This window comes from Vitis vinifera, chromosome 3 (genome assembly GCF_030704535.1).
Source record: "Vitis vinifera cultivar Pinot Noir 40024 chromosome 3, ASM3070453v1".
NCBI classification, from domain to species: Eukaryota; Viridiplantae; Streptophyta; class Magnoliopsida; order Vitales; family Vitaceae; genus Vitis; species Vitis vinifera.
This window is the reverse complement of record NC_081807.1, coordinates 9124530-9149367: the sequence shown is the minus strand read 5'-3', so window position 1 is coordinate 9149367 and position 24838 is coordinate 9124530. Positions and strand designations below refer to the sequence as shown.

General features: G+C 32.0%; 1 protein-coding gene and 1 pseudogene across 1 annotated transcript; both read left to right on the top strand.

Annotated features, from left to right (window-relative positions):
* The first annotated feature begins 1709 nt into the window (after positions 1 to 1709).
* LOC100241292 (pathogenesis-related leaf protein 6-like) lies at positions 1710 to 2233 on the top strand (annotated as a pseudogene).
* An 8200-nt stretch (positions 2234 to 10433) lies between these two features.
* On the top strand, positions 10434 to 11194 carry LOC100263556 (basic form of pathogenesis-related protein 1). Its single transcript, XM_002273510.4, has one exon. The coding sequence runs from the start codon at positions 10470 to 10472 to the stop codon at positions 10953 to 10955; it is 486 nt and encodes a 161-aa protein (XP_002273546.1). The 5' UTR covers positions 10434 to 10469; the 3' UTR covers positions 10956 to 11194.
* Positions 11195 to 24838: the final 13644 nt, after the last annotated feature.

Genomic DNA, 24838 nt, shown 5'->3' with positions numbered 1-24838 from the left:
TATTCAACATATCAAATATATTAACATCATCCACTTGATGCATTGAGAAAAAAAAATTTATATGAAAAAAAAAAAAAAAACACAATGCAAAGGAAAAAAAATCATATAAATTTTTTAAAATTATTTTATTATAAAAATAAAAAATGATTAAACCTTCTCTATCATTTTCTTATTCTTTTTAGAGAATCTAAATGAAAAATTAAACATTTTATCTTCCTTAAATTTAATACACAAACATAATTTATCAATTTAAAATTATAATATATATATATGAAAAAAATCATCATTTTTATTATATAATTATAAAACTTATTTTTTTCTTCATAAAATTAAAAATGAGAATAAAAATAAAAAAGGTAAAAAAACAATAAATGATATTTTGAAAATATTTTTTAAAAGTATTTTTGTTTTAAATAGTAAATGTAAATAACAAATTATATATAATTATAAGAGTTAAACCCAAAATTTTGATTTAAAATTTAAATATCAATAATTACAATAAATGTGGGACCCATGTACCATAAATGTATTGACAAATCAAGTGAAGTGCTTTAAATGCTTTGAATTTTAAAAGTTTTAGTTAAAGGACAATTTTGGTATATTAAGCCTATTAAAGTCTTCTCTAAGAATTATTAAAAGATATCACCCTTTCTAGTAATTGTTCTGCCTAGCCCACCCTTTTGGGTAATTCTCCCTAAAAGCTATCCTCATTGAGGCCAAGGCACTACCTCATCTGGTGGGCTCAAGACTCAGCCCACACCTTGGTGGGCTTAAGACTCAGCCCACACTATGGTTGAGTGGGGTGTGGGCTTTAGCCAAAGTTTTTTATACAAGGAAACCTTCCATGCTAGCAAAATGAACTGTTCGGTTTGATTAGAACCGTCCGGTTCACCGGTTTGATCGTCGGTTTAGGTAGTTCGTGACCGGTTTAATAAGGCAAACCAGACCGAAAATGCCACCGGTCGACGGTTGAACCGGTTAGACCGGCTGGTCCCGTCCGGTTTTTAAAACATTGGATATATGTAGATTAGATCCTTGATTTGAATATGTGTTTGATTCTTAGAAGGGTGATTGAATTAGTAAAGAACCAATCTGTCAGTATTGGACATGTCACCAAAAAGGCCAAACTGTCACATTTTGCTAAATTTTTATATTAATTGTAAAATCATATATAGTTTCCTTCTAATTAATTTGGTTTTATGTTGAAAATAGAAACTTATTACTAGTCTTGATCAAACTGGTTTGGACGCCTAGGCTAAAACCTAGAAGATATACTAAAACTTTTTCAATAATGTTTATCAAATGCTAAGAACAAGGTGATGATGGAAGTCATTTTTGTTAAAGAACATGATATGCATATTAAACCTAAATCCTACAAGGTTAAACTTTTAGAAAAATTCGTTGTTCAACATGGTATCAGAATTTGATTTGACAGAAAGTCATATGTTTGAGTTGCTTCTCCCTAATTTGGATATTGGGGAGGACTATGGTTTGTATATCTTATCCATCTACCTTAAGTTTTGAGGAAAATCGATAGTTCAATAATTTTGATCATAGTGGCAATTATTTTATCAATTATTGTCCTTTTACATGTGCAAGTGACAACAAAGTCTTCTGTGTCCTTGACCATTTGGAGTTGGTTTAATTGTGATGCCCTTGATCACCTTAATTTCAAGTCCTTTTTCCTATGAATACCCATCGAAGAAATCCTTATTCTGCATCAAATATCACAACTGAAAATGGGGTTGTGTAAGAATATTTCAGTAGCACTTGCTTGTCTCATGGGCTTAGCCTTGGTTCACACCTCCTATGCCCAAAACTCACAACAGGACTACCTCAATGCTCACAATACTAATCAGGCACAATTTGGCGTTCGGTCTATGACATGGAACAACACCATAGCCTCCTATGCTCAGAACTATGCCAACAAATGGATCGGGGACTGCAATCTCAGGCATTCGAATGGGTCTTCTGGGGAGAACTTTGCCAAGGGCAGTGGTTAATTCATTTATAGGCACTGCGAAAGTGAACTTGTGGGTGGCAAAAAAGCCTAATTTATTATTATTATAACTCCAACTCATGCGTTGGTGGGGAATGCAGGCACTATACTCAAGTTGTTTGCTGTAACTCAGTGAGTCTTGGGTATGCTAGGGCTCATTACAACAATGGATGGTGGTTCATCATATGCAACTACTATCCACCGAACAACTACATCAGACAGCATCCTTACTGAAGATTATCGAACTACCTCTAATCAAGTATTATCTTATCATCGTAGTGATATACTAATATGTAATAAGCTAATCATAAGCATTGGTCAGTACAAATAAAACTCACGCATTGTGTGACTTAAATTGTGCTTTTATGTGACCAAGGAAGGCATAAATGGAGCTTTCTAGTAAGAAGTTCTTTTATTCTCCCTTTTTTCCTTTGTCAAGACTTAAGAGTCATCCTCAATTTTCACAAAGTAGTGGATCCATGTTTGTGATATATACAAGCACATTTCTTCTTCCTTTTTTTTTTTTTTTTTTTTTTCATTTCTAGTGTTACCTTACATGAAGGGAGATAATAAGAGTACAAGCATGCAGGCCTATTTTAATAAATTAATATCCAGATTGTTGAAGCAGATGGAGATCATAAACCATATTAACAGTACCAATTGATTGACAAAAAACTTAGCTAGGATGAAAAATAAATCATGCAGGAACTTATTCAAGAATTCAAAAATTGATTTGCTCCCTCCCTCTCTTTGTTAAAATGTACAAACTTGTTTCAACTTTAGCACATCAAAGTTCATCATGATACAACAAGCCATCAAGATCAACAATTGATCTTCAGCACTCTTAATAGAATAAACACCTTATTGTTAACTTAGATTAGTTGCCATCATCTGTTAGTTGTTACTTTAGTTAGAAACAAACCTGTGTAATGAATATAAAACTCTCTAGATAACAGAAGCAGTGGTTGCTTTTCTTGATAGCTGAAACTCTTTCATGGTATTAGTGCTCAGCTTCTCTTCTTCATCCACAACTTCCCTGCATTTCCTCTAACTAATTTGATTGCAACCATTCTTCTCTCCAAAGAACAACCACCGATCACATGGCCTTTTCAACACAGAACTTGAATCCACAAAACAGTACTCCAGATATAATCTTTCCAGTCACCTAGCACGGCGCAGTCAATGCACATGTTGAACCATCCTCTTCCTATTAAGCTGGATAGGAACAATTACATCCTTTGGCATACTCAAATGGAGAATGTAATCTATGCAAATGGATTTGAAGAACACATTGAAGGATTCAAAATCTGTCCTCCCAAGACAACCACAACCGGAGGAATCAATCAAAATTTCATCAACTGGTGATGCTTTGGTCACATGATTCTAAGTTGGATCTATTCTTCCTTTATCTCAGATATTATGGGACAAATAATCTAGGACCAGACATCTCATGTAGCATGGACTACCCTAGAGAAATTTTTTTCCACCTCATCCAAGGCACAAATAATGCAGCTTCGACTAGCATTTCAGACTACTCAGAAAGGCTTCCTCTCCATGATGGAATATATCTTTAACCTAATAATCTTGTTGCCATTATAGAGTTGGTAGCAGAAAGAGATCAAGTCTTGCAACTTCTTAGTGGTCTTAGAGCTGACTACAACCCTATAGTGGCTTCTCTTGCAGTTTGTGAAGATGATGTAAATATTTACTCAATGCATAGCATCCTACTCACTCATGAACAAAAACTCAATCTTCAAACATCAATGGTAGAAGACAAAGTTATTTCTACACATATAGCAACCCAAGGTCGTCCGAGAAACCATCAAAATGGAAGACATAACTCTTCCTTTCACAAACAGAATAACTCTCAGCGCCAAGGACGCACTGGTGGTCGTGGCCAAGACCCTCGCACAAACCACACTGGTAACAGACCTTAATGCCAACTTTGTGGCAAATTTGGTAATATAATGATATCATGTTGTCACAGATTTGATATCAACTTTCAAGGACTAGATTCTTTAACTACAAACCCTTTCAAACCTTCATCTAATACAACCCGCCAGCAACAACATTCAAGCAGTGATGGCTTCACCTTCCTCAAGCTGCAACAACTCATGGTTTCTTGACACAGGTGCAATCCATCATCACTCCCAAACTTCTGAAAATCTTTCAAACAACATTCCTTATCAAGGCAATGACAAGGTCACGGTTGGAAATGGTAAGCAGCTATCCATCTCTCACATTTGTTCTAAATTTTCACACTATTCACAAATCTTTCCAATTAAAAAATATGTTTCATGTTCCTTATCTTACAACAAATCTTATAAGTGTCTTTCATTTTTGCATTGACAACAATTAATTTTGTGAGTTTCACCCTCATTTCTTTGTTATTAAGGACAAGATTTGTAACGACCCGCACCCAACCATGTAGATATTGTCCGTTTTTGGGCCCAAGGGGGCCCTCATGGTTTTAAAACGCGTCTACTTGGTTAAGATGAACCTCTACATATATAGCGGCAGGAACATTCTCCCCTATCCGATGTGGGACATTACAAACACTCCCCCATGTAGACACAACGTCCTCGTTGTGTTCCATGGGATTGCAGGATCAAACAGATAAACACCCCTTACAGAGCCAAACAAACCCCCACATCAGGGTCGGGGATCGACTCTGATACCATTTATAATTTGTAATGTTTCACATCGAATAAGGGAGAATGTTCTTGGCGCTATATATGTAGAGACTCATCTTAACCAAGTAGACGTGTTTTAAAGCCGTGAGGGCCTCTTTGGTCCAAAGCGAACAATATCTACACAGTTGGGAATGGGTTGTTACAAATGGTATCAGAGCCGATCCTCGACCCTGGTGTAGGGGTTTGTTTAGCCCCGTAAGGGGTGTTTGTTTGTTTGACCCCGCAATCCCATGGGACACAACGAGGACGTTGTGTCTGCATGGGGAAGAGGGGGGGCTGTTTGTGATGTCCCACATCGGATAGGAGAGAATGTTCCTGGTGCTATATATGTAGAAGCTCATCTTAACCAAGTAAACGCGTTTTAAAACCATGAAGGCCCCTTGGGCCCAAAGCGGACAATATCTACATGGTTAGGTGCGAGACATTACAAGATTACGAAGGTGATTCTTCTTCAAGGGATTCCTTGAGCGTGGCTTATATAGATTCCCCAACTCTAGCCCTGGTTCCTCCTTAGCTTCTACTTCATCCAGCTACTTAGCTCTCACTGCTAGGACCCAAAATGATTGTGTACCTATATTGAAACAAATTCTTTCTTTCCGTAAAATTTCTTATTCTCTTAATAAAAATCACATTTACTATGCTTATCAATATGCTAAAAGTCACAAGTCATCATTCCCACTATCTACATCTCGAGCCCAATATCCTCTTGCCCTCGTTCACACTGATTTATGGGGTCCTGTCCCCACATATTCCATAACCGGTGCAAAGTATTTCTTGCTCTTTGTAGATTACATGCTACAACGAACCAAATTTCCAATTCCACTACTAGTGTGTGCCCCTTACCACCAGATTCTCCATGTCTATCCAATGCCTCCATTAAATTTGTGATTCAAGTCCCCTTTATTGATATTTCCACATCCAACCATTCTTCCGCTCTTCTACAGTTCTACCCTCCAACTGCCATCCCATGATATTACCATATCAAAGGCCGGAATTGTCAAGAAGAAAGCCTTAATTACAACTTCACCTGTTGAACCACAAACATTCCAACAAGCTATGGGAGAGCACAACTGGCATCTTGCCATGGAAGCTGAATACATAGTACTCTTGAAAATGACTAGTTTTTCATACTTAGTGAAATTTATGCACAACTAAGGCAACAAACAAGGCATACCGGAAAACTCTCTACTGGGTCATGCCATTCCAAATTTGTAAAGAAATAAAATTTTAAATTTGAAAATTACAAAATGTTATTGCTATTATTTGAAAATATATGTTTTATAAAAAAAAATCTAATTGTTATTTATACATCACGACTAAATTTCTCGGTTTGAAATTAAATAGAGAGTTTATATTTCAAATATTATATTATTATTCTTTAGATTGACATTTCAAAATTCTAAAATTATGAGTTAACCTATTTGTTTTATAATGAAATCATAGTTTTAGAATTTGAGGTGTGTGGTCCAATTTTTAGATTCCTGAATAAAAAAAGAAAGTAAACGAGTAATTATGTTACCATTTATCGATATAGAAACCTATTTTTCATAGATAGAATTTTCAAGGTTATTTTATATATTTAAATTAATCCCTTACGATAACCAAGGATGAAAATTAACCCAGATTTTAAATTTTGACAAAAATATTCAACCTCTCATACTTGTTCAAATTTTCAAAAAAATATAATTCTCTGAACTGCTTAAATGCAAACAAGCTGAACATGCTCCTAATTCTATCTTTACATATTTGGTTTGAGTGGAGATCTCTTCCTCCTGAATTTGTAAATCGTAAACTTATATTTGGAATTAATCCAAGTTTATGTTAGCTATAAAGCATCTATATATATATATAGATTTCATTTTTTAAGTAGAAAATAAAATATACACCATAGATAGAATTTTGTTGCTTCTAGTCATAAGGTTAATTCCGACTTTCCTTTGTTGAAAGTTTGTGATTGCTTTTCTAGTGTACTAATGCCTGTGATATGGGTTTTTCTTACTTACACCACTCCAATTCACACCCATTTACCTCGCTCAAAATCTTCACTTCACCAACAATTTTTGAAAAAGAAAAAAAAACTAGAGTACATCAATTTTTTTTTTTAAACATTTATTAAAATATAATATTTTTGAAATTATTTTCAAATTTAGAATACTTTTTATAACATCAATTGGAAGTTATTTCTTTGAAGAAATAATTTTAATTTAAATATAAAATTTATTTTTTTAAAAGATAACTTTAAAATTTTAAAAAACAATTTTAATTGATTTTTTTAAATTAAAAGCTATAGAATTGAAAATAATTTAAAAATGTTCTTTTTTAAAAAATATTGCTATATTTTTTCAAAATCCTCCCCCACCCACGCATTCAATGATATAAATTGTTATATTTTTTTTGTTAAAATTCTCTCCATCAATGCATTCAATGATATAAACTATGTATAATTAGGGATGACAATGGGGTGGGTTTTTCGGTTATGCGTCCTATCCAGAAGGGTTTGATAAATATAAATAGGTTTAGGATGAGTTTGAGAAGTTTTTAAAAGTCCCAAACAAATTTAAAGTGGGTTTAGCTATGATTTTATTGATTTTTTTTCATATTTTATTTTTTTTTCAACATAAATAAAATATTATTTTCTATAAAAATAAATTATAAACATTTATAATATTATTTATTTATAAATTATATTTATTTTTAATAAAATTTAAATTTAAAAAAAATAAAAATAAATTTTTTTTGAAAAAGAATTAAAAGAATTAAACGAGTGGATAAAATGATTATAAGAATTTCTTATACTTATCTCATCTTGTTTAATTTTTTTTGAGTGATGATAAGAATAAATATAAATAAACAAGATGAGATTAAGGTTCAAAATCTTGGTTGAGACAGTACGACTCGGTCGAGTAGTATCCGCCTCGACCATGGCCGTACCGGACCGATACTCGAGTTGGATATTTTGTCAGCTTATGAACAAACTCGTTTAAATTGAAGATAAATGAATAGTCTCGAAGTGAATCCCATGGAAACTTTGAGACAACTCTAAGATCATGTTGAGACTAAGCTATTTGGGTAATTGGTAATGGAAAAAAAGGTAATATTGGAGTAGAAATTGTGGAGAAGATGAGAGGATCAAAACCCACTATGGGTGTAAATTGGAACCATAAATCACATCAAAAGCTAGTGACGTATAAAAGAACTAAGGATGAAAAAGGACTCAAAAGCGTATCATAGTTGCAAAAAGTTGTTCGAGTTCTTTTATAACAAGGAAAATTAGAGTTTTCTTCATTAATATCATGTTTGGTTGACGGGATAAGAGGATACGATAAATATATTATAAGATATTATTTCTAATAAAATATAATATTTTTAAATATTACATTGATTACAAATGATATTTCATTTCATCACATTATACTGAATGTGATATAATATATATATTTTTTAAATTAATTTTTTATTTATTTATAAATTTTTGTTCTTCAAAAATTTGTAACCGTTGAATGCTGCATGTGAAGAATGAATTTATTATCTATGAGATAAAGACGAAATTATTATATCCTAAGGAGAGAAGATAAGAAATTAAGGAGATTGCTGATTAGGACACATAGATCCGCCGCCACATGGTGCCTAAGCAAGAGCTACATGCAATAACCAATCAGCAGCTGCCACAACACCATGGAAGGGCCACCATGCTATCATTCGATGAATGTGATGAAACCACTATCATCATCATACCAAGATACAGGCCCACCTTAAAATAGGAGGCCAACCATTACTAAAGTTAAATAGAAATGAGAATGAAACGTTAAATAAAAAAATAAAAAAATAAAACCTAAAATTGATGGAATCTTTATTCACTTAGAAAAGTAAGAACTGGTTCCACTTACAAAAATTTCACAGTATAAATCTTTGTCTTTTTAATAACATTTCCCTTTCTTTTGTGTTTTTGGAAATCTAAAACACAACTAATGATTTCTCCTACTGTTTTTTTTTTTATTAGCTAAAAGAAACATATATGGGCACTTAAGAAGAGGCGAGAATGATGGCTGTAATTCATGCCAAATTTGTGGTAATTAATTCTAGGTGGTGTTTCTCTCCATGTGGAGTGTGAAGAAATAGATGAATGATCCAAGAAGACTTGAGAGAAGAATGGGCTGACTACATGCACATGCATGTATCAAAGTTCACATCATAAGGCAGATAATTGAGGTATTTTACCTAGAAAGACAAACGTGATCGATGCGTGATGGCCGGGAAAAAGACAGAAGATGAAGAAAATTCTTAATAATTGCAACCCACTTTCTTTGATCCCCCGCCATTGACCCAAGAGTCTGGAGAATGAGTCTTCCTGCAACTATACAAATGCCGGCCCCTTCCCATCTCTCACCTGCACGTTATTTCTCAATCATGAAGACTTCCATGCATGTGAACTGGAGTAATGAATTCCTACCTTCCTAAACTTTCCACCGGAAAAGTCATCACAAAACTTTCAACAAAGCGGGGAAGTTGGAATTAACTTTCTCATTTGGAGCTTCAGAATTCTTCCTTCTCATTTTCTTTCTTTACTACTTATAATTTAAGAGTGAAGGAGGGAGAGATGATAAACCAAATATCTAAAGACAAAATGAGGAGGATGTTTAGTGTCCATTTTACATTAATTTTAGGAAGCATTTTTAATTTAAATAGTGTTTTTTAAAAAAAAAAAGATATTATAAAATTTAAGAAATACTTGTAAGAATATGAAAAATCACTTATAATATTAAAAATTCACTTAAAATGTTTTTATAAGAAATATTTAAGAGGTTATTCTTTTAAAAACACTTTCATATAAAATATTTTCACTAAAAATATTTCAAATAAAAATACTGTCAAACGGACACTTAAAGTATGTTTAGGAGTGATTTTGGGAAACATTTTTAACATTTGAATAATAAAAAATTTCAAGTATTAGAAATGTTCAAAACGTTTCCTAGAATCACTACCAAATAGGTTTTTAGGGTGTTTGATAGTGATTTTAGGAAGTATTTCTAATCTTTCCAATACTTGAAAATTTTTATCTTTTAATTATTAAAAATATTAAAAATATTTTTTAAAATCATTATCAAATACACTCTTAATTTAAGAGATGAAGAGAAATACATTTTTAGAAATAGATAAATTAAATTAAACTAATATGAGCTTCCTCTTCAATATTTTGTTAGCACTAGGAATTGGGTGAGGATTCTTGTAGATGCACAAAAAACCTTGAAAATATTATTTATAAAATGTAGGTTCATATATAAAAATCAACCTAATAAGATAATTTATATTTTCCTTTCATGGTTCAGTATCTTTGAATGGGACTAAAACTATAACAGCTAAAATAGGCAAGAAATTTCCCTAGCCAAGGATACATATTTAAGAAAATAAAAAATATTTCAAGTTATACATATGACATACTTGTTTCCTAATTTAAATATTTACAAAATAAACATATCCTAAGATGTTGGAAATATATTTGCTCATTTCAATCAAATAAAAAGCAAAAAATTCAAAATGGAATTTTGATTTTTGTAAATCTTATTGGGACAGTGGCATCTTGTCCAATCTGAATGGGTTGCTTAGCTTTTTGACAATCCCACTTCTAGAGTCATTCAATGACAGATGAGGCGTACGTAAGGCCTACTCATTCGATGATACTTTTCTACAAGATGTGCCTATAAATTAATGGGCACCTCATCCTTAATCCTTGCCAAAAGTCGATCGTTCCTGTATTGAATAGTATTACAGAAGCCAAAATGGGGCTGTGCAAGAGAGAATTAGCCCTCATCTGCTTCATTGGAATATTAGCCCTAGTCCATCCCTCCCATGCCCAAAACTCCCAACAAGACTACCTCGATGTCCACAACGCAGCTCGGGCGGACGTTGGCGTTGAGCCCATGACATGGGATGACAATGTGGCGGCCTATGCGAGGGACTATGCTAGCCAAAGGAGTGGCGACTGCAACATGGTGCATTCAAATGGTCCTTATGGCGAGAACCTCGCCATGGGCAGTGGTGATTTCACCGCCACGGATGCTGCCAACCTGTGGGTTGGAGAGAAGTCTAATTATGACTATAACTCTAACTCATGTGTTGGAGGAGAGTGTGGACATTATACTCAGGTGGTTTGGCGCAATTCGGTAAGTCTAGGGTGTGCAAGAGTGCAGTGCAACAATGGCTGGTGGTTCGTCAGCTGCAACTACAGCCCACAGGGCAACATCATCGGCCAGCACCCTTACTAGGAGTTTTGGCTTTTTGATTGAGCATCTACAACCTTAAGAGTGTGATGATCTAGCCTATTATAAGTCAATGTATTGACGTATTATATGGATATTTATATGTATCTTTTGTTTGAGGGAAAAAAGGAAAAAAAAAAAATTATGACATGTTGCATACAAGAAAAACAATTACAAAGAACTTGTCAACGCCGCCTTCTTAAAGCACGTACACAAGAACGGGTATCAAAATTAATTTTCAATCTTCTAGATCATATGATCTTATTTCCAAATACTCATGAAAATGGATGATTGTGTGAATATTATTTATACGATATTTCACATTTCACATTGATTAAGAAAAAAATTATTTACATCATATGTGATTAGTTTCTTTTGATTAAGTTGATATGTTCTAAAATTATGAAACTTTATACCGAACAATATTTAAGAGAGGAAGTAGGTCATTACAAATATTATCTATATACAACGAATATAGAATGAATAATATCTATGCTAAAAGGGATCATTTTATACTAATGAATCTGATAAGAGAGTTATTCCATTTATAGAGAGTCATAATTTCAACTTGAATCTTGTGATATGGACTAAGTTTAACTCAAAACCATTTTACACCAATGAATTCATGGGTCTGAATTCTCCTTTTTGGTACCATACCCATAATTTTCCACCAACGGTAATAGCCACATGTGAAGGTTAGGTGAATAAAAAAATAAAAAAACTTATTCCGTTAAGAAAATAATCCCAGGCAACACAAAATTTAAAATCTTTACAACAACCAGTTATATAATTTTAGGAATTATTCTATAAAAGTTGGAAAATATTGAAAATTTTTTAAAAATAACAAATTTGTGAAAGAGATATTGTAATTTATTTTATTTTGTAATATAAAGTAATAAACCTAAGAGGTGAAGAAAAATAAAATAAAATTTGAAATAAACTATATATTGTAAAAAAAAATATAATTTGGTGATATATATAATTAATAAATTGAGAATTAGTTAACTAATTTTATTTTAATTTGAAATTATTTGTGGAAAAAATTGGATGAATATTGAAAGAGTGAAAAACAATATAATTGATTTTTAAAATGAAAAAAAAAATTGAATCATTTCAATGAATTGTAAGTTTAATTAAACTTTTTAAAAAATATGAAAATAAATTTAAATAAGTATACATTGTCAAAAAATAAAATTGTTATGTACTAATTAATAATTGAAAATTGTATTAATAAACTATTTCTTATAATTTGAATTTAATTACATAAAATATTGGTTGAAATATTGAAAATACCAAATATATATATATATATATATAATTAGTAACAATATGAAATTCCACATCCTTCGCAATTTTTTTAGTATTTTTGGATTTCAAAATTTTTGGACATCAATTCAATACCCCTTAAGTATAATTGACCTATTTAATCAATATCCAAACCAATTGAGGTGCAAAAAATTTGTAAAAATTGAAGGAAGCGGAGATTTTGGAGGGTACGAAGAATGTGAAGATTTCTCACATTCTTCGCACTCTTACTAATTTTTAAGTAGTTTTGGATTTAGAATTTTTTTTTTTTTTTTTTTAGACATCAATTGGACACCCTTGAAGTGTAATTAATCTATTTGATCAATATCTAAACCATATAAGGTCAAAAAATGATTTAAAATCACAAATAAGAGGAGATTTGGGAAGTTACAAATGTGAGGATTCCTCACATTCTTCATACCCTTACTAATTATTTAGTATTTTTCGATTTCAATTTTTCTAGACCTCAATTTTACCAGCCCTAAGTGTAAATAATCTTTTTAATCAATATCTAAGCCATATAAGGTCCATTTTTTTAAATAAAAAAAAAAAAAAACTCAAAGAAGTGGAGATTTTGGAGGATATGAATAATGTGAGGATTCCACGTATTCTTCATACCCTTTATTAGTATTTTAGCATAAGATCCAAAGAAATTTTTTTAAACTTAAAAAAAGTGGAGATTTTGGAAGGTATAAAGAACATGAGGATTCCTCATACTCTTCGTACCCTTGCTAATTTTTTTAGTACTTTTGGATTTGGATTTTTCCAAGCATCAATTGAATACCCCGTAAGTGTAATTGACTTATTTAATCAATATCCAAGCAATATGAGATCCAAAAATATTTTTATAAACTAAAAAAAAAATAAAAATTTTAGAGGGTACGAATAATGTGAGGATTTTTCATATTCTCTATACCCTTACAAATTTTTCAGTATTATTCGATTTCGATTTTTCTGAACATCAATTTCACACCTCCTAAGTGTAATTAACCTATTTAAACAATATCCAAACCATTTGAGGTATAATTTTTTTTTTTAAAGAAGTTTAAAGAAGTGGAGATTTTGGGAGGGTACAAAGAATGTGAGAATTCCTTACATTATTCATTACATTGCTAATTTTTTAGTATTTTTAGATTTCAATTTTTTCAAGCAACAATTTAACACCCCCTAAGTGTACTTAACCTATATAATCAATATTAAAGTCATATGAGGTCTAAAAAAAATTTTGTAAGTCAAAGAAGTGGAGATTTTGGAGGGTATGAAGAATATGAGGTGAGGATTCCTCACATTCTTCATACCCTTGCTAATTTTTTTAGTATTTTAAAGTCAAAGAAGTGAAGATTTTGGACGGTATGAAGAATGTGAGGGATTTTTCACATTCTCTGTATCTTTGCTAATTTTTAGTGTTTTAGGATTTTGATTTTTCAGGGCATTAATTGAATACCTCTTAAGTGCAATTAACTTATTTAATCAGTATCCAAGCCATATGAGGTCCAATTTTTATTTTTTTTAGAAACTTAAAGAAGTGAAGATTTTGGAAGGTACAAAGACTGTGATGTCACATTTTTCATACCCTCGCTAATTTTTTAGTATTTTAGTATTTTGATTTTTTTTTTGGCATTAATTCCACACCCCCTAAGTGAAAATTAACCTATTTAAACAATATCCAAGCCATATGAGGTATAATTTTTTTTTTTTTATAAATTTTAAAAAGTGAAGATTTGGGAGGGTATGAAGAATGTAAGAATTTAATTTTTTTAGTATTTTTCGATTTAATTTTTTTAGTATTTTTTTATTTAATTTTTTTTTTAGTGTAATGGACCAATTTAATCAATATCCAAGTCATATGAGGTCAAAAACTTTTTTTGAGAAACTCAAATAAGTGGAGATTTAGGAGGGTATGAAGAATGTAAGGATTTAATTTTTTAGTATTTTTCGATTTCAATTTTTTGGGGCATCAATTCCGAACACTCTTAGTGTAATGGACCTATTTAATCAATATACAAGCCATATGAGGTCCAAATTTTTTTTTAAACAACTCAAAGAAGTGGAGATTTTTTAGGGTATGAAGAATGTGAGACATTCCTCACATTATTTGTATTCTTGATAATTTTTTAATATTTTTGGATTTCGATTTTTTTGGACATCAATTTCACACCCCCTAATTATAATTAACATATTTAAACAATATCCAATCCATATGAGACATATATATTTTTTTTTTTACTCATAGAAATGAAGATTTGGAAGGTACGAAGAATGTCTTTGTACTTTTGCTAATTTTTTTAGTATATTTAGATTTCAATTTTTTTGAACATCAATTGAACACCCGTAAATGTAATTAACCTATTTAATCAATATTCAAGCATATGAGGTCCAATTTATTTATTTATTTATTTTGAAAAAAAAAACCTCAAAGAAGTAGAGATTTGGGAGGGTACATAGAAGGTAGGAATTTAATTTTTTTTTAGTATTTTTCAATTTTGATTTTTTTTTTAGCATCAATTCCATATGCCCTTACTATGATGGACCAATTTAAACAATATCCAAGTCATATGAGGTCCAACTTTTTTTTAAAGAAACTTAAAGAAGTGGAGATTTTGGATGGTAGGAAGAATTTGCGGATTCTTCATGTTTTTCGTATTCTTGCTAATTTTTTAATATTTTTGGATTTCGATTTTCTAGGACATCAATTGACCACCCTCTAAGTGTAATTAACCTATTTAATTAATATCTAATTCATATGGGGTCCATTTTTTATTTTTTTTTCAAAAAAACTCAAAGAAATGGAGATTTTGGAGGATACGAAGAATGTGACCTCACTTTCTTTGTACCCTTGCTAATTTTTTGTATTTTTTATTTTGATTTTTTTGGGTATTAATTCCACACCCCTAAATGTAATAAACCTTTTTAAATAATATCCAAGCCATATGAGATAGAAAGTTTTTGTTTTTTGAAAAGTTTAAAGAATTGGAGATTTTGGATGGTAAAAAGAATGTCTTCGTTCCTTTGTTATTTTTTTTAGTATTTTTGGATTTTGACTTTTTCGAGTATCAATTGAACAATCCTTAAATGTAATTAACCTATTTAATCAATATCCAACCCATGTAAGGTCCAATTAAAAAATAAAAAATAAAAACTCAAAGAAGTGGAGATTTGGGAGGATACGAAGAGTGTGAGGATTTAATTTTTTTTTAGTAGTTTTCGGTTTTGATTTTCCTGGACATCAATTGAACACCCCTTAAGTGTAATTAACCTATTTGATCAATATCCAAACTATATGAGGTTCAAATTATAAAAAAAAAAAAAAAAAAAAAAAAAAACTCAAAGAAGTGGAAATTTTTAGTATTTTTGGAATTTTTTTTTTATTTTTCTAAGCATCAATTGCACATTCCTTAAATGTAATTAACCTATTTAATAAATATCCAAGCCATATGAGGTTTTTTTTTTTTTTTTTTTTTTTTAAAGAAACTCAAAGAAGTGGAGATTTTGGAGGGTACGAAGAATGTGAGGATTCCTCACATTCTTCATACCCTTGATAATTTTTTAATATTTTTCAATTTCAATTTTTTCGGGTATCAATTGCACACCCTCTAAGTGTAATTGACCTATTTAAACAATATCTAAGTCATATGAGGAATTGTTTTTTTTTCTTTTTTTAAGGTTCAAAGAAGTGGAGATTTTGAAGGGTACCAAGAATTACCCTATTCCTCACATTCTTCAGACCTTTGCTAATTTTTTAATATTTTTGGATTTCGATTTTTCTAGGCATCAATTGAACTCCCCTTAAGTGTAATTAACCTATTTGATCAATATCCAAGCCATGTGAGGTCCAATTTAAAAAAAAAATCAAAAGAAGTGGAGATTTGGGAGGGTACAAAGAATGTGATGATTTAATTTTTTTAGTATTTTTCGATTTTGATTTTTCCAAGCATCAATTCCACACTCCCTATGTGTAATTGACTTATTTAATCAATATCCAAACCGTATGAGGTCCATAAAACTTAATAAATTAATGTGTAAACTCTTTCTAAATGAAAATCAATCATAAGTTAAAGGTCATATAAACATTTTAGTTGACAACTTAACTAGAATTTAAGTACTTAATTAAGGCAACTCGACCATAATTAAGTTCAAGTAAAAAATGTGACTAAGAACTTAACCCTAGTTAAGTTCTCAATTAATACAACTTAACTATAATTAAGTTTAAGTGAGTATTGTGACTACGAACTTAAACCTAGTTAAGTTCTTTGTTAATGCAACTCAACTATAATTAAGTTCAGGTAAAAATTGTATTGTAAACTTAACCATAGTGCGTTTTTCTTTATCATTTTCTTTATGCATTAGGAGTAATGTAACATCCTTCATAGTTACATTTAAAAAAAAAAAAATTAAAGTCCTTGTTCCATCAAGGCAAACAATGAGCCTAGTACAAAAAAGGTTCTCTACATGTCCACATCAACCCATCAGTCGAGGCTCAACCTTAGGACGAATGCAAAATGACCACCATGTCAAGCATCAAATTAAGTCTGTTAGACTCTAGCACATCTATTCACAATGGTCAATCACTCCATATGCTAAGCCCTAATAACATCCCCTGAGTTGCTTTCATTAGCAGCAAATAAACATCAAAGTATGTTTTCTTATTCGTTGTCTACATTTCCCAATTGTTGAGAAATCCTTCCAAAGAGAAAAACTCCAGACAAGGCTTTATTTTTTACTTACATTTTATTTTTATTGTTATTTTTTTAACAAATGAAGAGCAATTCATCCAATGATAAAGCTTCAACTAGAGATTTCTTGTTTATTTATTTTTTATTTTTTCGACACATGGTGAGCAATTCCTTTAAATGGTGAGTGATTAAGTCCTTTGAAAAGAACTTCAAATAGAGATTTCTTGGCATCTCTTAGGTTAGTGGAATGGAAGACCTTGAGTATATATATATATATATGCTAACATGCAGTGAACAGCAGATCATGAAAACAAGCTTGCACTAGCATTATATTGTTCCTACCTATTTCATATAAGCCATTTAAACTCTTTGGAAATTTAAAGTCTGTTATATATGTAATCAAGCTGGAGTCTTAATGAATCAAGTTTCTTATGCTACCAATTTAAAGCACAATTCATCAAATTCAGATAAGTTAACCAATCATTTCCAACCATGCAAAATTAGTATAGACAAGGATGAAAATATCGGTAATCACGGATATATCGGTAATTCGATTTTAAAGATATATCGGATATATCGGAGATATTTTTGGATATATCGGAGATATATCGGTGGATATTATTGGTAGGCTTAAAATTGTTAAAAACTCATGGAAATGCAAGAAAAACCTCATAATAATATAATTAGAAGTATAATAGACATTTTAAAATTGTTTTATTGAAAAATTTGATATATATATGATATAATTTGCGATATTAGATGTAATTATATCATGTCGATCTATAAGAAATGTTAATTTCATAATTGTTCTCATTATAAAGTCACATCAAATACTTCATTTCATTAAATAACAATAATTTGTACACATTACATTGCAATGTCCCTTTAGTACCAAAATGAGTTTCGATGTGGTTCAATGGGATTGATAGATGAAGGAACCCCGGCTTGCTGTTGGAGACAATATTGGTACCAAGTCAATGAGCCTCGATAATATTGGTTATAAATTCTAACATGCCATGCATATATCTCTTGAGTCCTGCCTACTGCTTCTACATGGATAGGATACTCAAAGTTCACCCATGTGTTAACGCCAAATCCTTCTTCCATCTGATATGGAATTTGGTATGGCATTTGTCTGGAAGGGGAATAATACGACATACCATACTCTTCATCTGTTGAACTTGAAGGTTGACCATAACTCATCACATGAGGAGGGTAGACGTTAGCCTCATTCGAGGAGTCACTAAATTGAGTCCCTATACTCATAAATTCAAAACTCCCTGAAAGTAACTCCTCGTTATATGGTTCCATCATTCGTTCTCTTCCTCTATAAGGCCTCCCAATAGCTCCTATGCCTGGACCAGCTCTTCTAGAGCCATGGTCTTCATCCTGTGTGCAGTGTGTGAAATCATTTTCACAAGTAAATTGGTTGATTGGATATTGACTATGTCGACGTTCATCAATATCTCCTCCCCCATTATCACCGCCATCATCAGTTCCACCTCTTGAACCATCGTAACCAGAAGCAGAAGTACCTGCAGCACTAGGTCTACTACTATGGCCAGCACTTGTGGAGTCAATCTCTTGGTGGGAATATGTCGCATGAAGGGAATCATCAGTATCTTTGCTAAAACTTTCAGAGTGAACTTCTTCGGACAACACACGTTCAACATTAACTCCAAATTCTCGAGCATGAGCGGCAATTCATGGATCAGGATTTCCAACTTCGTCATCCAAGTGTATAGGCCTAACCCACTGGAACAACTGATTATCTTCTTCTTCACCCACCTCGGCTAAAATGTCAAGAAGATCAAGGTAATCTTTTTCAGCAACTCGATCATTTTCTGCCTCCATATCGCGTAACTTTAGCCTCATATTATAGTAACAAAACACTAATTGCTCCAATCAAGAGTAAGCCAAACGATTTCGTTGCTTTGTGTGGATGAGAGCAAACGTGCTCCAATTTCTCTCACATGCAGAAGATGACGCAGTTTGTGAGAGAACTTTGATGGCTAACTTTCTCAATGTAGGTGTTTGATTCCCATACATAAACCACCATTCAGCTGCAACGAATTTGATAATCATATAAATACTTATGTGGTGAACTTACAATAATAATAATCAAATTTTTCCTATAAAGACTCACCGGGCACCATGGTTGACCTTGATGCAATTGCCGCTCGATCACCGAATCCTCTTTTTGCATCTCGAAAAAGTACAAGCTATGTATTCAACATTTAATTTGTTAGTAAACGTTCAAATAAATTGATGAATGAAATTATTGTTTTATTGACAAAAATAACAATTTTTTATTCACCTCATTTCCAAATTGACCAAGCGATTCAGTAGTTGGATCTAATTTCGCAAAAACATCATGGACAACTTGAAGTAGTTCCGGATCACTACCAACTCCACGCCTATATTGAAATCTTGGATTCAAGAAGTATGCTACCATAAAATTTAGTAGAGTTAGTATTTTTAAAAAAAAAGAAACTTAAATACAAAGTAAAAACTTATAAAGATATATAGTATTTAAGTACCTGCTGCATGAAGTGGATGTTTTAGTGTTTTCTGCCAACGATCTTGTATTATTTTGAACATCCAATCTCCAGCTCCTTGACGAATAAGGTTCTCTTTCATCACGTGCATAAGCTCGTACACAAATGGCATTGTGGGAACAACTTCAGAATCCACAAGTCGAAGCACCACGTATAATGACTCATATAATGAAACTATATTTGTCAATCTGTCCCAATACGTATGGTCAAACAATAATTGCTCCAATTCTCATCCAAGTTTTGTTCGACTGAGTTTGTGTTGTGCCCATTCATCACTCATAAACAATTTTTTCAAATCAGCCCTTTTTTTTAGAAGACTGTCAAGAGCAATATAATTGGTAGCAAACCTTGTAGCTCCTGGTCGAACAATGTCTCCACCACAATACTTTCTCATTTGTGCTAGTAACCAACCATGATTGTAAATGAAGTTAGTTATCTTGCGAGCATTGTTTATCACCTCGATAACATTGGGTCTTTTACCGATGTCTTCAAAGATTAAGTCGATGCAGTGTGCCGCACACGGAGTCCAATATAAGTTATACTTCTTCATCAATTGTTTCCCTGCTTTCATGAATGCCGACCCATTATCTGTGAAAATTTGGACCACATTTTCCTTACCGACTTCTTTGATAATAGTCTTCAAAAGCTCATATATATACTTGTGGTCTTTGATATAGTTCGATGCATCGACTGACTTAAGGAACACCATGGTCCCTTTAGAATAAACCATGAAATTAATAATACTTAATTTCGTGGGCCCTGTCCATCCATCTGACATTATTGTGCACCCATATGTCTTCCATTTTTCCCTTTGTTGGTTCACATAAGCTTCCATTTCTTTGTACTCCATTTCCAAGTATTTGTTCTTCATTTCATATGGAGATGGAGGTTCAATTCTCATTCCTGCACTTCATATGTAAAACATGTCACAAAATACTATACTTACTAAAAGTATAACACAATATAACATTTGATAAATTAGTAATTACCTGCTTGTTGTGCACCAATAATCATATTCTTGAAGTGATGAGACTTTGCTTTTGCGGGTGCGACACTCTCATAAATGAAGAATTTGCTGATTAAGCGTCCCATCGTTTCTTTAATTGCACCACCCTTGAATATATCTTTGATATTTTTTTGTTTTGCTGCAGAAGACTTGTAAAGCGAAGGGGCAATAGGGGGTGAATCATGTGAATGTCACATACTCTGTGATTTTCGCATCGTCGATGGTATACCAGTAGAAGACTCTCCCGATTTGCGTTTGCTTCCTACAATATTCTCATGTTGTTCACGTTCCCAATTAGATGCTTTCGAGGCACGAACTGTAGATCGATATGCATCTCGCTCATCTGGGTGCATATCTGTCGGATACATATACACATCTTCATCCTCAGCATATTCATCATCATCATCTTCGTTTACCAAATGTGTATGATGCGTCCCCATTGTGCCACGTAATTGACTACAAATTTCTTCAATATCAGCATTTTTCTTTGCTTTTGCTTTTTGTTTGTCATGCACCAACAATCGTATCTCTTCTTTCACTTCGGGCGGTACTCTTGGACACTTTTTGGTGTTGTTATGCGGGTCCTTATGCATTAAATGAGACTTGAATCGTGTGATGCCTCCACTTTTCATTACCAACCCACAAAAATTACAAATTGTTCCATTTCGATTACCCTCAATTTGTAAACAATACTTCCAAGCCGGATCTCGCCCTGGCACGGCAAAACCACCTTCACTAGCCATGCTAAATCTATTGCAAGAAAAATACGCTTAAATTTAAATCTATGTTAATTAAACAAATTAAATAAATTACCTAAGTTAATTTTTAAAATCTAAATGTAATTTTATGACAAATTTACTAAATATTGAAATTAATCATAATTGAATATGAAAATAAATCGCGATAATATAAAAAATTGAGCATATTTAATATTCCATATATAGTATTTCATGTTAATTTAGCTAATTAAATAAATTACCTAAGTTAATTTTTAAAATCTAAATGTAATTTTATGACAAATTTACTAAATATTGAAATTAATTATAATTGAATATGAAAATAAATCGCGATAATATAAAAAATTGAGCATATTTAATATTCCATATATAGTAGTTCATGTTAATTTAGCTAATTAAATAAATTACCTAAGTTAATTTTTAAAATCTAAATGTAATTTTATGACAAATTTACTAAATATTGAAATTAATTATAATTGAATATGAAAATAAATCGCGATAATATAAAAAATTGAGCATATTTAATATTCCATATATAGTAGTTCATGTTAATTTAGCTAATTAAATAAATTACCTAAGTTAATTTTTAAAATCTAAATGTAATTTTATGACAAATTTACTAAATATTGAAATTAATCATAATTGAATATGAAAAAAAATCGCGATAATATAAAAAATTGAGCATATTTAATATTCCATATATAGTAGTTCATGTTAATTAAACTAATTAAATAAATTACCTAAGTTAATTTTTAAAATCTAAATGTAATTTTATGACAAATTTACTAAATATTGAAATTAATCATAATTGAATATGAAAAAAAAATCGCGACAATATAAAAAATTGAGCATATTTAACCATGTTAATTAAATTAATTACATAATTTACTATGTTAATTAAATTAATTAAACAATTTAGCTAAGTTAATTAGTTTAATGTAATTCTAAATACGAATTTAAATCACAAATAATCATCTAAAATAAATATATCATAACCTAAATTAATTCAATAAAAATATACAAAATAATTACAATTGAATGTAAACATACTAATTAATTAAAAATACATGAATTAATTATTGCAAACAAAATTAATTATAATTTCAAACAAACATACCTTAAAATGATTGAATAATTGAGCAATCTTGGAAAAAATTGGAGTAGTAAGAGAGCAAATGAAGAATCAAAGCAAAGATGGATGAAATTGATGCAAAATTGGCTATTTATAGATGAAATTTGGGCCAAAATAGCCGTTGGAACCTTAAGTTACCGTTTAAAATTAATTTTGGCCGTTGGATCACAATTTGGAAGCAATCTGGCCGTTGGATCTCTTTGTTAATGTTGGGATTCAAATCTGGGCGTTGGATCAACACGGGCGTGATCTGGGCCGTCAGATCACACTGGAGAGAGAGGGGCGATTTTTCGCCAAAAAATCGGCGATAAATCGCCGATTTATCCTATGTCGTCGATATATCGGCGATTTATCGCCGATTTTTTTGGCGATTTTTGGCGAAAAATCGCCCAGCCGACTTATCTCCTCCATTTGTCATGTCGCCACCCGTCGACACGAGATATATCGGCGATATTTCGCCGATTTTTTCCTCCTTGAGTATAGACTTAATTTCATATCCTAAAAAATTGCTTAAAATGATTTTCTTTATGTATATAACAAAGTTGAACAAGATGTCAAATAAATAGAGAACTGGAATCATATATGACCACAATTGCAAATATATTACAAATTCAAAAGCATAGAGGCGATGTTTCCAACCCAATTAGCATGTGTGCATGTCACATTCTAAGTTAATGGCATAATCCCATCCCCTCCCTTGTCCCCTATCTTGCCCTCGAGCTATGTAACTAAGACAAAATATGAACAGAATTGAAAGAATTTGGAAATCAGAAAACAAAGACAAGTTTTTGGAAATTTTTTATCTAATGATTTTATTGCTCAAGAATAAGGAAATTTATAACTTAACAAACTCAACAACTTAGAGATTAAACAACAACAATTATTAAAAAATAGCTAGTTAAAGAATAACTCATGTTAACCACTCTCTAGCCCTACTACTGCTAGTTATTTGAACTAACTCAATAAACCAAAATATTTGAAATAAATAAATTAAAATTGTTGCACATGACATTTCCTCCCTCCTTGGAATCGTCCTTGTCCTCAAGGACACACAAAGTCTGGAAATTTGTTTCGAAGTTGGTACTCATCCTTCCAAGTAGGATCTGTTGTTAGGAGCCTCTGCCACTAAATAAAGTAGTTCATGTTTATGCCCATTGCTGAGAGAATTTAGAACTACTATAGGCTGAGGTTGCAAGTGACCTAATGTTTCTGATACTAATGGAAAAGGATAATCAATTTTATCAGTTGTACCTTACCATTTTTTTAGGGTCAACACATGGAAAATTAGATGAATCTTACTTCCTGGTCCCGATCAAGTCAATAAGCCACCGAACCAATTCGTTCTAGCACATGGTATAGCCCATAAAATCGCGGGAAGAGTTTATGTGACTGTCTCAAAGCCAACGAAGTTTGTCGATAAGGTTGTAGCCGTAGATATACCCAATTACCAACAACAAATTCTCTCTCAACTCTCCCTTGGTCATAAGGGGTCTTCATTCTAGCTTGTGCTTATTGGAGCTGACATCTTAAGTCTTTTACAACTTTATCTCTTACTTGGAGCATGTTATCTACAACTTCAACTTTTGATGTACTAGGAAAATAGGAAGCAAGTTGGGGGGCTCTTTTTCATACACCACTTTGAAGAGAGTTTTGCGAGTAGAAGCTTTTAGATTGGTGTTGTAATAGAATTCAGCCCAAGGAACCCATTGAACCCACTCCTTTGGTCTTGAACTAGTAAAACAACACAGGTACATCTCAAGAGCCCAATTCACTGCTTCAGTTTGGCCATCTGTTTGGGGGTGGTAAGATGAGCTGAAATTGAAGCTAGTGCCCTGCAATTTGAAAAGCTCTTTCCAAAAAGCACTTATAAAAGTAGAGTCCCAATCACATACTATTGAACTTGGCATGCCATGGAGTTTAAACACATTTTCAAAGAATGTTTGAGCCACTTTTGGTGCAATGTAAAGGTGAGACATTGGAATAAAATGTGCATATTTGGAAAATCGATCCACCACCACAAGGAGTATTGTCTTCCCCTTATAAGGGGGTAGGCCATCAATAAAATCCATAGAGATGTCTGCCCATACCTATGTAGGAATAGGCAATGGTTGGGGAAGACCTGTTGGCTTTTGGTGATCTATCTTATGGCTTTGACAAACATCACATTACTTGATGTAATCTAGTGTAACCTTCCTCATTTCCTCCAATAAAATACCTCCTTCACTCGATGAAGATTTTTGTAAAGACCCTCATTCCCAATGCCATGAATTTCTTGGAGAATGATTGGGATGAGTTTTGAGTTAGATGGAAGTTAGATATGTTTCTTAAAGAATATTATGCCATTTCGATTTTCCCATGGTCCAATAGTCTCTCCTTGCTCATGCAAGTGATGAATTTGTTGCAGCTCCAGGTGTGATTGATTCTCAACCTTAATGGATTCCAACCATTGGGGTAGGAGACTAGAGACTGCATTGAATT